This window comes from Tursiops truncatus, chromosome 1 (genome assembly GCF_011762595.2).
Source record: "Tursiops truncatus isolate mTurTru1 chromosome 1, mTurTru1.mat.Y, whole genome shotgun sequence".
Taxonomy (NCBI): Eukaryota; Metazoa; Chordata; class Mammalia; order Artiodactyla; family Delphinidae; genus Tursiops; species Tursiops truncatus.
In genome coordinates this window covers 55202293-55217532 of record NC_047034.1, presented here as the reverse complement: position 1 = coordinate 55217532, position 15240 = coordinate 55202293, and the positions used below count along the sequence as shown (strand labels likewise).

The window sequence follows — 15240 nt, the reverse complement described above, 5'->3', positions numbered from 1 at the left end:
GAGTAAAAACATTGGGTTGCATCTGGCCAACAAAGGGCATATTTAGGGTGTAAGAGATTTGAGGTCATCTGTAGTAGGAAAGGGAGAGCTAAAAATAGTTACTCACCCAACACTTAACCTAACACTTAACAAAATGCATGCAGTTCCCTGACGTGCTTCTGTGTCTTTGCAAATGCTATTTACTCTGCTTAGAGGCTTTTCTACGTAAGGTCACCTGAGTAAGCTCTTCAACCAAGGCATGTTAACAGTCAAAAGAAAATAGTGATTTTAGCATACTGGCAATTTCCGTACTTAGAAATGTTTAAAAATATTTTCTATGACATTTTTTAGTAGGTTGCTCAGGCAAATTACATTTAAAATGTGTTTAGTGCAGAATGGCTTGGGTGAGGAGCTTGGCAAATCTGCTCATCAAAAAGCAATCATAAATGTCAATAAAATTGTCAGAAAACAGCCAGTTAAGGTCTTGAGAAAGTGATCAAATTATATAAAAAATTGAGAAGCATTTATTTAAGAAAAACCACTGAACCTTGGGTGAGAACAGTCTGTGGTGTTTTAGTGCTTGAGACTGCTCCCATTCTTCTCATTCCCACCACTGGCTTATTATCGTGGTGGTTTTGCTAGGGTGGGGCAAGCTGTGAAAACTAGTAGCTTTGTTTTCACCCGTGGAAGGGACTCACTTGATTTGGAGCAAATGTAGAAAAACCCCATATTTCTAGAACATTGTTGGAAACAATAGTGATTTTTTTATGGCAAAAGAATGAGAAGACCAATGTTTTAAGTAGCATGAGGTTGTAATTCTGGTTGGGGAAAGCCACAGATTGACCAGAATTTTAATAAGGAGATTTAAGAAATGAATGGGCCTCATTAGATTCTACATATCACTGGTGGTCTGGGAGGCTGTGTATACATGCAAGGCTGTACATACACTCAGACCAGAGGGGTTCCTAGCTAGTCACAGATCCATGCTGGACGTGAGGCCTTGCATGCGTACGATGGTTTTGCTTCTCTCTTTTCTATTCTACGGAGAGGATGTGTTCCAGGTGGAGTATATGGGTGAAGGCTGATTCTCCCACAACCTAGGCTTCCCCTGTCAGCAAGTGACAACTCCTAGGCTCCAAATCTTAGAATCCAGAATCTGACCTCTCTCTGGCCCTGTCATTTCTTGTACTGGATTATTGCAGTACCTCCTAACGGGTCTGCTGCCTTCCACCCTTGTCCACAACCCCTTAGTCTGTATTCCATATCACCATAGTCATCCTTTTGAAATCTGTCAGATCACATTTCTTCTAAAAATCCTCAGTTGGCTTTTCATTTCACTTGCCAAAGTTCTTTACCATAGTTTACAAGGCTGTCTGTGATTTTGCTCTCTGCTTTTAACCTTTCTGACCTCATTTCCTGTCACTTTCTGCCCCACAAATTCCACCCTTATACTTTGCTATTCTTCAAACACACCAGGTGTACTCTGCCTTTGAGCTGCTGCACTTGCTGTACCCGCTGGCTGGAACTCCTTGTTTCCTAGATTGCCACATGGGTCTCTCCTTCCTCTCTTTCTAAACTTTCCTCAAATGCCACCTTCTCAATGAGATTCAGTAAACAATATGAAAAATAATAAATGAAGGAATAAATAATAAATATATTTATTATAATAAAATTATAGTAATGAATGAATAAATATTTTTCCTTTTATATTGCTTCAAAATGATTTCATACTGAGAAAGACTAGAAAAAAGAGGTAACATTTATGGAATTGCAATTGAAAATATGAAAAACACACATAAACATTTCAATTTCTCATTCTTTTTTTTTTTTTCTCTTTGCGGTACACGGGCCTGTCACTGCTGTGGCCTCTCCCTCTGTGGAGCACAGGCTCCAGACGCGCAGGCCCAGCGGCCACGGCCCATGGGCCCAGCCGCTCCGCAGCATGCGGGATCCTCCCGGACCGGGGCACGAACCCGCATCCCCCTCATCGGCAGGCGAACCCTCAACCACTGCGCCACCAGGGAAGCTCAATTTCTCATTCTTGTATATGATCTGAATAAGAACAAGTCATCAGATTTCTGTTTTTCCCTGAAAATTTTTCACTTCTGTTCTTAACAGTTTTTCACTGTTTGAAATGTCACCTTGCCTTTTGAAAATCTATTAGCCATCACCTGTATTAAAAAAGCTACAAAAATCACAGAGTAGGAAGTAATAGTTTCTTTTCTTTTATAGATCAGAGACTTCATACATTTTCAATACACTTTATTATTAGTTCTGTAATTGACATTCTGTCAACGCAAATATCAAAAGTTAGAACTGGAGGTGGCATAGAAATGTGTTCCTGCTGGGGGGAATTGGAGTATTCTTTTATTTAATTATTTTCAGCAATTTGCCTGTCAAAGCAAAAGTGGAAGTTCAAGTCACTCTAAATTGTCTTACCTTAACCTGTAATTTAACTAAAAAGGGATGCAGATTTAAAAGGGCTAAAGTTGCTCTTAATTTCCTGGGAAAGATCTAAAATAAAATGAATTAAGGTACCTTTGCATATTTTTCAAGCGCTGTTCAAAAAGTGAAGTGTGTTAAAGGGTATTAATTTGAATGCAAGGAATCTTAGCAGAAAGTTAAGTCCATCAATGCAACATTATAGGGATTATTATTTTTTTTTTTAAATTATTTTATTTTTGGCTGCGTTGGGTATTTGTTGGCGTGTGCAGGCTTTCTTTAGTTGCGGCGAGCGGGGGCTTCTCATTGTGGTGGCTTCTTTTGTTGAGGAACACAGGCTATAGGCATGCGGGCTCAGTAGTTGTGGCTCGTGGGCTCTAGAGCACAGGCTCAGTAGTTGTGGCCCACGGGCTTAGCTGCTCCACAGCATGTGGGATCCTCCCGGACCAGGGCTCGCACCTGTGTCCCCTGCCTTGGCAGGCAGATTCTTAACCACTGAGCTACCAAGGAAGCCGTATAGGGATTGTCTTTAAACTACCTTGTCACGACTGTGCTACCAAGGAAGCCCTATAGGGATTGTCTTTAAACTACTTTGTCACGTTTATATACTCCCACAAGTTCTGAATTGCTCCTGCTTTTGAAACTTGAGGTGCACTTGGTATTGCTTCCTTTGGATTTCAAACTGGCTTTCTGTTTGTTGACCTCAGAATTGTATTTAGTTACTTGTAAAATGGATAGTAAGTTACAAGAAGGCAGTGGTTGGCAAATATAGTGTGATTTCCTTTAAGACACATGCCCAAGTAATTGTAAAAGACCAGATTCACAGTAATATTAGGCAAGCTTCACACTTGGTTGTACTTTTTATGTTTTGTGTAATCTGCATTTTTTGTTTTTGTGTTTGGATTGGTTAAATGCTATCTAGAAAAAAAATTTTCCCCTTGATCTGAGTGATGATTAGCTGTCTAATACTACTTCTAACTCATTTTGAGTAGAGAGCAAAATAATCTCAAACTCAACTGGAGGTTTATTTTCTTTTAATTTCTTAATTCATAGTCTGATTAGAGAAAAGATAGTCACAAACAGCTTTTACTATAGAAATCAGTTGGCAAATGAAATTTCTTTATATTCAAATGAAAAGAAGATAGAGAGTATAGAAAAGAAATGAGTTTTTTAAGAAATATAATTATCATATTGCACTTACATGAGTGATAAGTGCTCATTAATGAAGTGCTTCTTAAACCTTAAATGTGCACATGTATTACCTGGAGATCTTGTTAAAATGAACTCTTATTAAAAAAAAAAAAATCTTCTACCAGATGCCATTGCTCTTGGTCACACCAGACTTTGAGTAACAAGGATTTAAATTGCCTACCGACTTTAATTCATTTAATCCTCTTATCAACCCTATAATGTCAATACTATTATTATATCATTTTACAGATGAGGAAATATGTTCCAATAAAATAATATTGGTAGACTACATACTGTTTCTTTCCCAATCAGATACTTTCTATATTTATAAAATTGGTGTGTGTGTGTGTGTGCACACGCACGCATGCATATGAGAGAGAGAGAGAGAGTCAGTGAGAGGGAAGAAAGGACTTTATAATATTGTTTCATTCTTGCATTTTTACATTATCTGTTTCAACAAATTAAAATGATTAAAAAATACATTTGATAAGGGAAGGTGTTTGAGAGAAAGTAGAGGGAGAGAGTGTATTAATTAGCTTTATATTGCTCCATAACAAGTTACAAAAAAATTTAGCACCTTAAAGTAACACACATTTATTATCTCACAGTTTCCATGGATCGAGAGTCTGGGCATGGCTTAGCTGGGTCCTCTGTTCGTGGTCTCACGAAGCTGCAATCAAAGTTTTGGTTGGGGCTTCAGTCTCATCTAAGACTTGGGGTTCCCTTCAGAGCTCACAGAATTCATTTCTTTGCAGTTGTAGCACTCATGGGGGCTTGCTTCAAGGCCAGCAGGAGAATCTCTCTAAGGGAAGGCCCAAGGCCTCTTTTAAGGGTTTACCTGATTAGGTCAGGCTCATCTGGGATAGACTCCCTTTGATTAACTTAAAGCCAGAGTGGTTAGGGACTTTATATCTGCAGCATCCCTTCACCTTTGCCATGTAACACAATGTGATCACAGCCATGACATCCATCATATTCATATGTCCCACCCACACTCAAGTGTAGGGATTTTATAGGGTGTTTATACCAGGAGGCAGGAATCGTAGGGGTCATTTTAGAACTGCCTGTAACAAAGAGCTAGGTACCAGAAATGAAGGAAACGATCCTTTTTCAAGCATCTGTTATGTAATAGCCACTTTTGCATACATGTTGCCTCACTTGTTACCATAACCATGCAAGATAATTACTATTACTCCCCTTATTTTACAAGTTTGTATCTCATCTCTCCTATTAGACCAGGCCCTTCCAAGGGTATAAATATATGCAGTATTAGCTAAACAAAAAATAACCTAGATACTGGACACTGAAACTTATACAGTACTGCATGTCATTTATATCTCAGTACAACTGGAAAAAAAATTAAATTCTAAAAAAAAAAAAAAGGACCAAAAAATGACCTAGACAACTTCAAAACAGTACGTGATGAATTTCCAAATGAATTATAAGAGCATTGATTGCTGTAGGTTTCGAGTGTCTTTTATTGAGCTATTTCCATTACTTGTGAAGTCCTTCCCGTCTCTGCCTTTTGAAGCCAAGGTTCAGCTATCAGTTTAAATGATATTTTTCTCATGATACCTCTACTTATCCCCAGTCAGAAGTAATCTCTTGTTCCCTGACTACAGAATTCCACTATAATTCTACTTACATGTTTTTAGTGTCATTTATGATATTCCATATTAAATTATAGTTACATGTGTCTTCTCTCTCCTAGCGACTGTAAATTCCTCTGAGAAGCTCAATTCTTACTCATCTTTGTGGGTCTGTCAGAGTTCCATGCAGTGCGTCTCTGGTAAATGCTAGTTTCAATTCATTTTCAAATGACCGAGTCTGGGAAAGTTTGAAAGAGTTAGTGGGATTTGCAAGAGTAGAAAGTAAGAAGCATAGCATTTTGACATATGTGAAAGCAAAAAGTACAGACATGAACAGAATCTTCGGTATGCCTAGGAGGCAGTGAATGTGAGGTTGAAGAGGCAGGTTGAGAGCAGGCCTTGGAGAAACTCCCTAGAAGCACTGAACAGGACAGACTTTGTGTAAAGCAGTGGAGAATCTTAGAGGGATTTTGAGCTCGGGCATGGCATGAGCAAAGGTTTGCATTAGGAAGATTAAGCTGGCAGTATATTATGTAAAATGCAGTTTAGAATAGTGAAGAATCCATGATATATACATCTAATTTGAGGAGATAAAGCTTGAACTAGGGTGCTGGTCCTGGAAATAAAAAATGACCGATTTTAGAGAAATAATTGACGGGAAAAGGTGACTGAGTCATACCTGTCTTTAATTGCCATATTTAAAGCCTTAGTGCTAGGTTAGTTCACCCTGGAAGAGAGCATATTTGTATATTAATTAATTTCATTCATTTATTTAAGAAATATTTGTGTACCTACATATTTTAGCATTATGCTTGGTACTGAGAGTGACAAAAATTCCTTTAAGGTTACTTACATTTTAGGTGGGAATAAACATTTTAAATCATTGCAGGAATTAAGTAATACTATGCCACATCAAAGTGTGAATTGCATTTGACCTAAGTATAATCAAGTGCCAAATATGTGGCTTAGATCCTAAGTGCTGTGAGATTAGGAGCATTGTTTGGGCTTTTGACCTTTTCCCCTGCAAATAACCAGTGGTGTTTCAGAAAACACTGAGATCTAACCAATGGATGATTGAGTATGATTGGGTCCCATATCAGCTGAACTCAAGCATTTAATTTCCTCCCCTGTGATTTGTATTTCATTTAGAAATCTAAAATACAAAATTGTAGTGTTTAATTCATGAGTACAGTCTGTTAAGGTCTAATCTTATTCCACCTCGATCATGTAGTAATCTTTATATTTTAAAATACAGTACCTCCAAGGATGAATATCTGTAGCATTCAGTGGAAAGTAAACTACATTCTCATGTTTCTAGGTTGCATGTCTTTTACCCCCCGCCCACCCTCCCTAAAAACGACAAAAGTTCTCATGCAGTTTTAAAGAGTAATTGACCTTTCAGTTGACAAAGAATATATTTTAATTCATTTCCCACAGTATTTTTTTTTGCCTGGAAAGTTTATTATACTGTCCTTAACTTGTGGAAAATTCACTGGGATCTAGAGTTTTATTTTTTTAAGTGATAAGATTCTTGAATTTGGCAGATCGAACTCTGATTCTAACATGTTCAATGTGTATGGGAATGATTTATATTTAAATTGTAAAATAGATAGTCTAGTCTTTTATATTACTATAGGTATACCCTTACTTTTAATGAAATTAATTCCTTTGGAAAATGTAGTGTTGGACATTTAAAAATTCTTTCATCTTTAATATTTTGAAGCAAATAGGAATGAATAGCTACTTTGAAAGGGAAGGGTCCTAGGGTTGGCAGACTACAGCCTACTGTCAAATCTGGCCCACAACTTGTTCTTTCTTGTATGGCTTCTGTGCCAAGAATGGTTTTTATATTTTTATACAGTCTTCCCCAGCCCTCCTCCCCCACAAAAAAAAGAAATACGAAAGATAAGAACATGTGAGAGTTGAAAATATTTACTATTTGGCCCTTTACAGAAAAGTTGGCCAACCCTGACAGTCACAGCATATTTATGAATAGCTTTAAGTATGCTTTATGTAATTTTTGAAACTATGGAATGTTCTGTTATAACTGTACTGTCCTTTGTGTACAAAACATGGGGCCACATTATAGTTGATGTTACTTTTTGCTAGTTACATTTTATTACATAATACATGCCCTTTTTATTAGTGCTTGAAAATAAACTGTTCTTATAAAACTTTTACTATGTATAGTGTGTTACAGTGAAGTTTTAGTGTATTTCTAGTGGAAAGTATCTAAAAAATAATTTTTCTTTTTCATTTTGAAATGACCTTAAGTAGAGCAACTCAAATTTCATGAATTGATTTTGTTCTTAATAGAAAATATATTTGAAAGGAAATATGAGAAGTAGCAAGATGAAAAAGAAAAGCATGCTAGAGTTAGTGTTTTATCACATAGGTGTGATGGCAAGCACCCATCCTCTCATTTAGTTACTTAAGTGTGCCTGAAAAATTTGTTAATATTCAAGGTACAATTGTGCTGTTGGTTGTTTTGGCAAGTCCAAAATGTTTACTTAGTTCAAACTGTCATAAATGGATAATCTAATGAAAAAGTACACCTTAAGATCATAAAAATATTTTTTCGTATTGATCCAGGAAGGATTGCTCTTCAAGGTTAGTACAGTGCAGAATCTTTGGTAAGAAAATCAGACTTTAAGACATTTTATCTAAAAGATTTTAAAATATAATTATATTGCATGAAACTTAAATTGTAACCTTATAGTAAGTATAAGATTGTGAATATAGTAAATATGAGTTGTGGGTTTTTATATTGTATGTTTTTATTTATCTATTGTTTCTTTTTGTATTGTGTGCTTTTAGAAAAGAGTTAATTAAATAAATGTTTATTTTAAAATGCTCCTGTTTGATTTTTAAACTTTCTTTTTTTTTTTTTTTTTTTTGCGGTACGCGGGCCTCTCACTGTTGTGGCCTCTCCCGTTGCGGAGCACAGGCTCCGGACGCGCAGCCTCAGCGGCCATGGCTCACGGGCCCAGCCGCTCTGCGGCATGTGGGATCTTCCCGGACCGGGGCATGAACCTGTGTCCCTTGCATCGGCAGGCGGACTCTCAATCACTGCGCCACCAGGGAAGCCCTGGTTTTTAAACTTGTATAGGTTTGATTTTCCTTTGGTGTTCCTTTTTTTTTTCTTTTGGTGTTTTTGTTTTCATGCTGGTGTCAAATTTGGTTTATTTAGTACTTTGTAGATATACTATTTACATTATCTGGAACATTATTAATGTAAAGATATGCTTTCGAGCATTAATTGATCATGTTCACTTTTCTTTATTTCTTCCTAATTTGTTTAAAATATTTATTTCACAAGTTAGAAAATTAGTTTTGAATTAACCAGTACTCCTGTAGAAACTTATCCCTAGTTCTTTCTAATTAGTGCTATTTTCATGTCATTCCGATATGCATGCAGCTGTTCTTCATCATTTTTCTAACTTCATTGTGATGAATTCTTCATGTTTCCCAATCCCCCAAATTCTCCTGAATGCCAACTAATGTGATACTTCATTGCTTGATTTCATGTCTTAAACTTCTTGATAGGTAGAGGTTAAAATTAATTTATAATTTACTTAGGGACATTGTCACAATGTTGCCTTTGTAATTTCCCTATCAACACTTTCTATAAATATTATAGATTAGGATGAGATTGGAGAGGAAAGAATATTAGAAGAAAAGAGGGAGATTGAATTCTATAAAATTTGGTTGTGCAAATTGTTGGATGTAGCACCAAGGCTAGTGCTACATCAAGTATGGATGAAAACTTGACCACTTACTCATGTTTCTTATCATATTATTCAGAATTCACATTACATACAAAGGTGTTTTTATTTGAAATCCCAGAAATTTAACTGATATGGGATTCCCCTCCTTCATGAAAACCCCTTTTTCCTACTTAATTTAAGGGAATTGAGGGAAATCTTTGATATCTGAAGTTTTAGCTTAATACAAAATTTCTTTCTTTTTGTTTCTTTTTAAAGGAAAGTAATCATCTCATAACCTGAGGATTTTTGTTTTAACGAAATGTGTTCAAAGTACAGAAATCTCACACATTTATGTGCACATCAGTCATATTCTAAATAAAGTTACATACTGGTACTTTTTTGAAAATTGGAAGGCTTAATTTAATCCTATAAATGTCATTGTTGATAGTAGGGCTGACTTTTAAATGAACCTTGTACTTGAAGGGTCAGTGCAACTGGCTAAATTCCACACAGTTTTTATAGAAATTTGACTTGATTTTATTCATCTGTCTATTAGCGTTTTTGGTGTAATTATATTTTTCCTGAGTGGTTCAGTAAAAGTGAACCAAAAAGTGGTTCATGTGTTTGAAAAGGTTGTTTAGATCCAGCATGCTAAGAGACAGATGAATATTTATTCACAATGGCTTTAGCTTAATATAACAATAACATTTTAAATGGTAGCCTAATAAAGAGAGGAGGTTGGTTAGAAACAGGCTAGACTTCTTAAAATAATTATTGCTGTTGACAAATGATGAACCAAATGTAAAAAACCCCAAGTGGATTTTCTCTGAGGTATACTTATAATAGTATGTTCTGTTTTTCCCTTGCAAATATTATTGATATGTTTGTCATTTCAATTTAACCAAGCATATGAGTCAACTAAAATGGGTTTTGACTGAGAAAATCATTTACTTAATCAAATCTTTAAGACATTTAAACATATTAACAGTACTACTGAAAAATCAACTGTGTAAAGCCAGTCACTGATTTATGATTTGGGAAGAATAATCATCTTTGTATTACTTCAAAAACAAACACAAAAAAATGCATGGAGTTTTCTTTCTCTTTTTCACTGCTTAAATTTTTAAAATAAATATAAAATGGACTCCTATTGTCCACCAATGCTAATTCTCAAGAGAAATCATTTAACAGTTTATGTATTGGTTTCCAAAAGGAACATTGTGTATATTGTGTATATCATATTTGGCAACTTGATTTTCTCATTAAACAATCTATTATGAACACTACATTAAACTATTTCTCACTTTTTCAAATTGCATATAGTATTCTGTGGCATGGTTATAGCATAACTTACTTTTCCATTTCTCTTCTGAAGGTTCTAACAGCAATTTCCATTCTTCTTTTTTGCTATTACAGATGTCATAAAGAATAGTCTTCTTTGTATATATACTCTGAAGCGCAATCTGGTTTTTGATAGGTACTACTAAATTGCTCTCTAGAAAGACTGCAAATGTATGTCCCTTGCAGTAGTTTATCTGAGCACCCTTTACCTCCTACCTTCAACAACAGGAAATATTATCAGTCTTTAAATATTTACCATTCTGATTGGTGATAAATAGCATCTCATTTTGTTTATATTTGCTTGATTATAAATGAGATTGAACATGTTTTATATGTTTATTAGGCTAATAGATTTTAATTTATAAGTGCCTATTTTGTTGTTAAACCTCATATAAACTGCTCTTCCTGTCAGAGATTTAGTATTTCACAATACCTATAGTCAAATTCTAGAAATCTCATTTGGTTGATATATCTGCCTGAATATTAGTCTAAAGGGAAATCAGGAAGAGAGTGAGCATTTTTATTGTGGTAATATGGGGGAAGAGTCATGAAAAACCATTGCTTCTCTCTACTGGCACCCACTCCTTTTGGATTTTTATCTGTTAAGATTTTTATCTGTTTTATCTGTTATATATTGTTTTGGGATCCCATCAAACCATGGATATTCAGATCAAAAGTACTAGGAACCCAGAAATAATCCATTGTATTTGAGGGGAAAGGATTTTTGCTTTCCCCTTGGATTCTCTCTCTCCCTCCCAGATGTTTATTGAATGCCTACTCTGTCAGCACTGTGGTTACTTAAGCTTGCTTCATCTTTGACCAGCACCTACTTTACTTGGTGTGGTGGTAATAAACCATAACAAAATGTATTTGTGTTAGATTAAGACATCTTAATCATTCTTCAACTGACTGAAGAAATTTAAATGTTCTGGAGAATGATCACTAGTGATATCTGGAGACCCTACAATTTGCCAGCAGTGTTAAGGTATATAGGGTGCCTGAAAGCCTATAGTACTTGAAACTTATTTTTGTGATAGTCCCCAGAGACTGCTTCTATGACATGATAATAACAATAATAGAAGCTAACTTTATTGAACATATCCATATGCCTGGGACTATTATCAGCATTTTATTGCTGTTCTCCATATTGCAGAGTGAGCCCTCTCTAGCCTCTGGACTTTTCTTCCCATTAGTAATAGCAGGTGGTAGTTATGCAATTTCATATACCATACTACCATAACTACCCATTTCAGAGACCTTGTTTCTAGTGTTTGCATGGCCACCTTACCCCTTTTTGCTGCTAACTTAGTGATTAAGATACAGACTATAAGACTGTAGTGACTACCTTGGTGTGATCATTCACACACCCTGGTGATGGCGATGGTGATACAGCTGCATATTTTCAGTGACCCTTTGAATTAGAAGAGATCTTAGACTCATCTACTGCTTGCCCTCTCCTGAGGTAGAATGTCCTTAATACTTGGTAGGTAGCCCGGTCCCTGGAAACAGGTTGAGCAACTGATTCAACAAGTTAATTCAACTTTCTAGTTATTAATAATAATGAAAAATATGTATGGAAAACTATGTGAATTATCTATTTAATTCTCACATCAGTCCTGTGAGGTAGTATTTTATCCATTTTTTTTTTTCGTGTAGAAAAAAATGCTTAGGAAGGTTAAGCGGCTTGCCCAAGGTCACACGGTTTATGAGTGGTTTTCATGCTAAAACCTTTTCTTTGTTTTGCAGACTAGCACCTTACTTGAATCTCCCTTTTCCTCCTCAGGCACTGCCCCCATTTCAGGTGGGAGCTGAGTATGTCAGACTGCCATTCTTTATCATCCTCGTGCTGGGGTTTGGGTTGAAGCCAGAAATTGCTGAGAGCAACTATGACTCCCAAGGGCAGGGCTTGGGGAGGTAGGTGTCTGAGGAAAATCCCTGAGGAGGAGGGTGCTAGTTGTTGGGTTCTCTTTATACAGTCTATTTCAATCAGGACAATTTTGATAACCTCAAATCATCAAAATATTTAAATGTTGGAGCCTGGCAACAATTTAGGCATTATATATTTGCACAGAATATACTCAATAAATGTTATTTGAATTTAATTATACTGAAGTATCTCATTTAAAGTTCTGGAAACTGAGACTCTGAGATTAAGTGACAGTGTCCGGACCAGAATCTAGTGTCCCGATTACTTTATAATTGCATTTTGTAAACAGTTAACTCCTTTAGCTGAAGCAAGACTGAGAGTTTATTAGCTATTTGCAGAAATATTATGGAACTAATTCATATGCCATTCTCTTTAGCATTCTCTCTTTCGGAACTAATTCATGTGCCGTTCTCTCTTTTCCTAAAAGGAAAGGGCTTAATTTTTCAGTTGGAGAAATTATGGCTCTTGTTACACCAGGGGGATATGGTGTTCTAATGATTTGAATATGGCTCTGGGAGTTGAGTGACTCAGATCTCTTATAACTACAGGAGGAAAGCTGAGCTTTCTCAAAACTTAGTGCTAAAAATATCACACTGACTTTAGTATTTGGGCTGGAGTAAATATTTGTAAAGTGTATGTCAGCAGAAGGCTACATAATACAGTACTATTAGTGTTTCCATTATACTGTAAGTAGAGACAGACAAATTATTCCATAAAAATTCTAAGTGGTACCCATTTGAGCACTTAAAATTTTTTTTGAGTGGTATTTAAAAAATAAAACAGAAGTTTGGCTTTAGATAATTAGAGCTTTAATTTGTCTTTTTTCTTTGTACAAAACCCACAAACAAATTTTACATCAGAGAAATAAGGGTATTAGATTTTTTATGTCTCTTCAGAATTGCCCAGCTATAACCTGCTTAATAGCCTTTTCACTCATCTTTCTCCCCATACCTTTATGGCTCTCTAGTGTTAGTTTTCTTTTCCTTGCTTCCATCATTCCCAAGCTTTGCTCTGTTCTACTTACCTTTCCTTTTCAGATTCTGTTCTTTCATCCTTCCTACATTCAATTATATTTAGAGCCTGCTCTATGCAAGGCATATATTAAATGCTGCATTAAATGCTTAAGATCAGTTCCTATCTTCAAGGAGCTTACAGTCTAAAGATGGAAAGAGACATGTGTAAAATAAATGCAAGATATTAGAGGTACAGACACTCAGAGAAAGATGAGTTGAATTCCAATAGTTAGAATTTGGGTACCTCTTGAAGGCTTTGTACTTACGATCATTTCCAAAGTAAGATTTCTGTTGAATATTTATAATGTCATGTTAATCCAGTTAAGGGATTAAAACTCCATAATTTAAGAAATCTTGAGTTTCAAAATGGATTAAAGACCTAAATGTAAGGCCAGACACTATAAAATTCTTAGAGGAAAAGATAGGCAGAACACTCTATGACATAAATCACAGCAAGATCCTTTTTGACCCGTCTCCTAGAGTAATGAGAATAAAAACAAAAATAAACAAATGGGACCTAATGAAACTTAAAAGCTTTTGCACAGCAAAGGAAACCATAAACAAGACCAAAAGACAACCCAAAGAATGGGAGAAAATATTTGCAAATGAAGCAACTGACAAAGGATTAATCTCCAAAATATACAAGCAGCTCAATATCAAAAAAACCAAACAACCCAATCCAAAAATGGGCAGAAGACCTAAATAGACATTTCTCCAAAGAAGATATACAGATTGCCAACAAACACATGAAAGGATGCTCAACATCACTAATCATTAGAGAAATGCAAATCAAAACTACAATGAGGTATCACCTCACACTGGTCAGAATGGTCATCATCAAAAGGTCTACAGACAATAAATTCTGGAGAGGGTGTAGAGAAAAGGGAACCCTATTGCACTGTTGGTGGGAATGTAAATTGATACAGCCACTATGGAGAACAGTATGGAGGTTTCTTAAAAAACTAAAAATAGAAGTACCATATGACCCAGCAATCCCACTACTGGGCATATACCCTGGGAAAACCATAATTCAAAAAGAGCATGTACCACAATGTTCATTGCAGCACTATTTACAATAGCCAGGACATGGAGGCAACCTAAGTGTCCATCAACAGAAGAATGGATAAAGAAGATGTGACGCATATATACAATGGAATATTACTCAGCCATAAAAAGAAGTGAAATTGAGTTATTTGTAGTGAGGTGGTTGGACCTAGAGTCTTTCATACAGAGTGAAGTAAGTCAGAAAGAGGAAAACAAATACCATACGCTAACACATATATATGGAATCTGAAAAAAAAAAAAAAAGGTTCTGAAGAACCTAGGGGCAGGATAGGAATAAAGACGCAGATGTAGAGAATGGACTTGAGAACACGGGAAGAGGGAAGGGTAAGCTGGGAAGAAGTGAGAGAGTGGCATTGACATATATACACTACCAAATGTAAAATAGCTAGTGGGAAGCAGCCACATAGCACAGGGAGATCAGCTTGGTGCTTTGTGACCACCTAGAGGGGTGGGATAGGGAGGGTGGGAGGGAGAGGCAAGAGGGAGGTGATATGGAGGTATATGTATACGTATAGCTGATTCACTTCGTTATACAGCAGAAACTAACACACCATTGTAAAACAATTATACTCCAATAAAGATGTTAAAAAAAAGAAATCTTGAGTTTCATTCTCACAACTTTTCTTGAAAAGAGGATGATATTCTGCATAAGTAGAATAATACACCTTAATCATAGAATGATGCAATAGATTTCCATTTCTTTTGCTATGACTAGCAACCAGATTTTAGGGCAAAGGAGCAGATTGTAGTTTGAATTTAATAGAGTGTTTGACCTTCACATAAGTCACGTTTTGTATGTTGGCCTTTATCACATTTAAAAAAAAAGAAATGTATTATAACTTATAAATATACTCATAAAAAATAAACATATCAAATCCTATATGATGTTTTCAAATTGAAATAATAGAGATCAGTAATTCTCAATATATGGAAGTGCCTTGTTACTTCAGAAGTGTGTGTTCTAAGTTGAGAAATCACTGTGTATG

At 35.8% G+C, this 15240-nt stretch overlaps 1 protein-coding gene across 7 annotated transcripts in view; it reads left to right on the top strand.

Annotated features, from left to right (window-relative positions):
• RABGAP1L (RAB GTPase activating protein 1 like) overlaps positions 1-15240 on the top strand; it is a 682857-nt gene that overhangs the window by 139808 nt on the left and 527809 nt on the right. For 6 of the 7 annotated variants that reach the window (XM_073804143.1, XM_073804149.1, XM_073804154.1 and 3 more), the window contains one exon: positions 5324-5401. The exons of the other annotated variant lie outside the window; for it this stretch is intronic. In XM_073804143.1, the coding sequence (XP_073660244.1) occupies positions 5324-5401 (78 nt within the window). The remainder of the gene's footprint in view (positions 1-5323; positions 5402-15240) is intronic. 7 annotated transcript variants of the gene reach the window in all.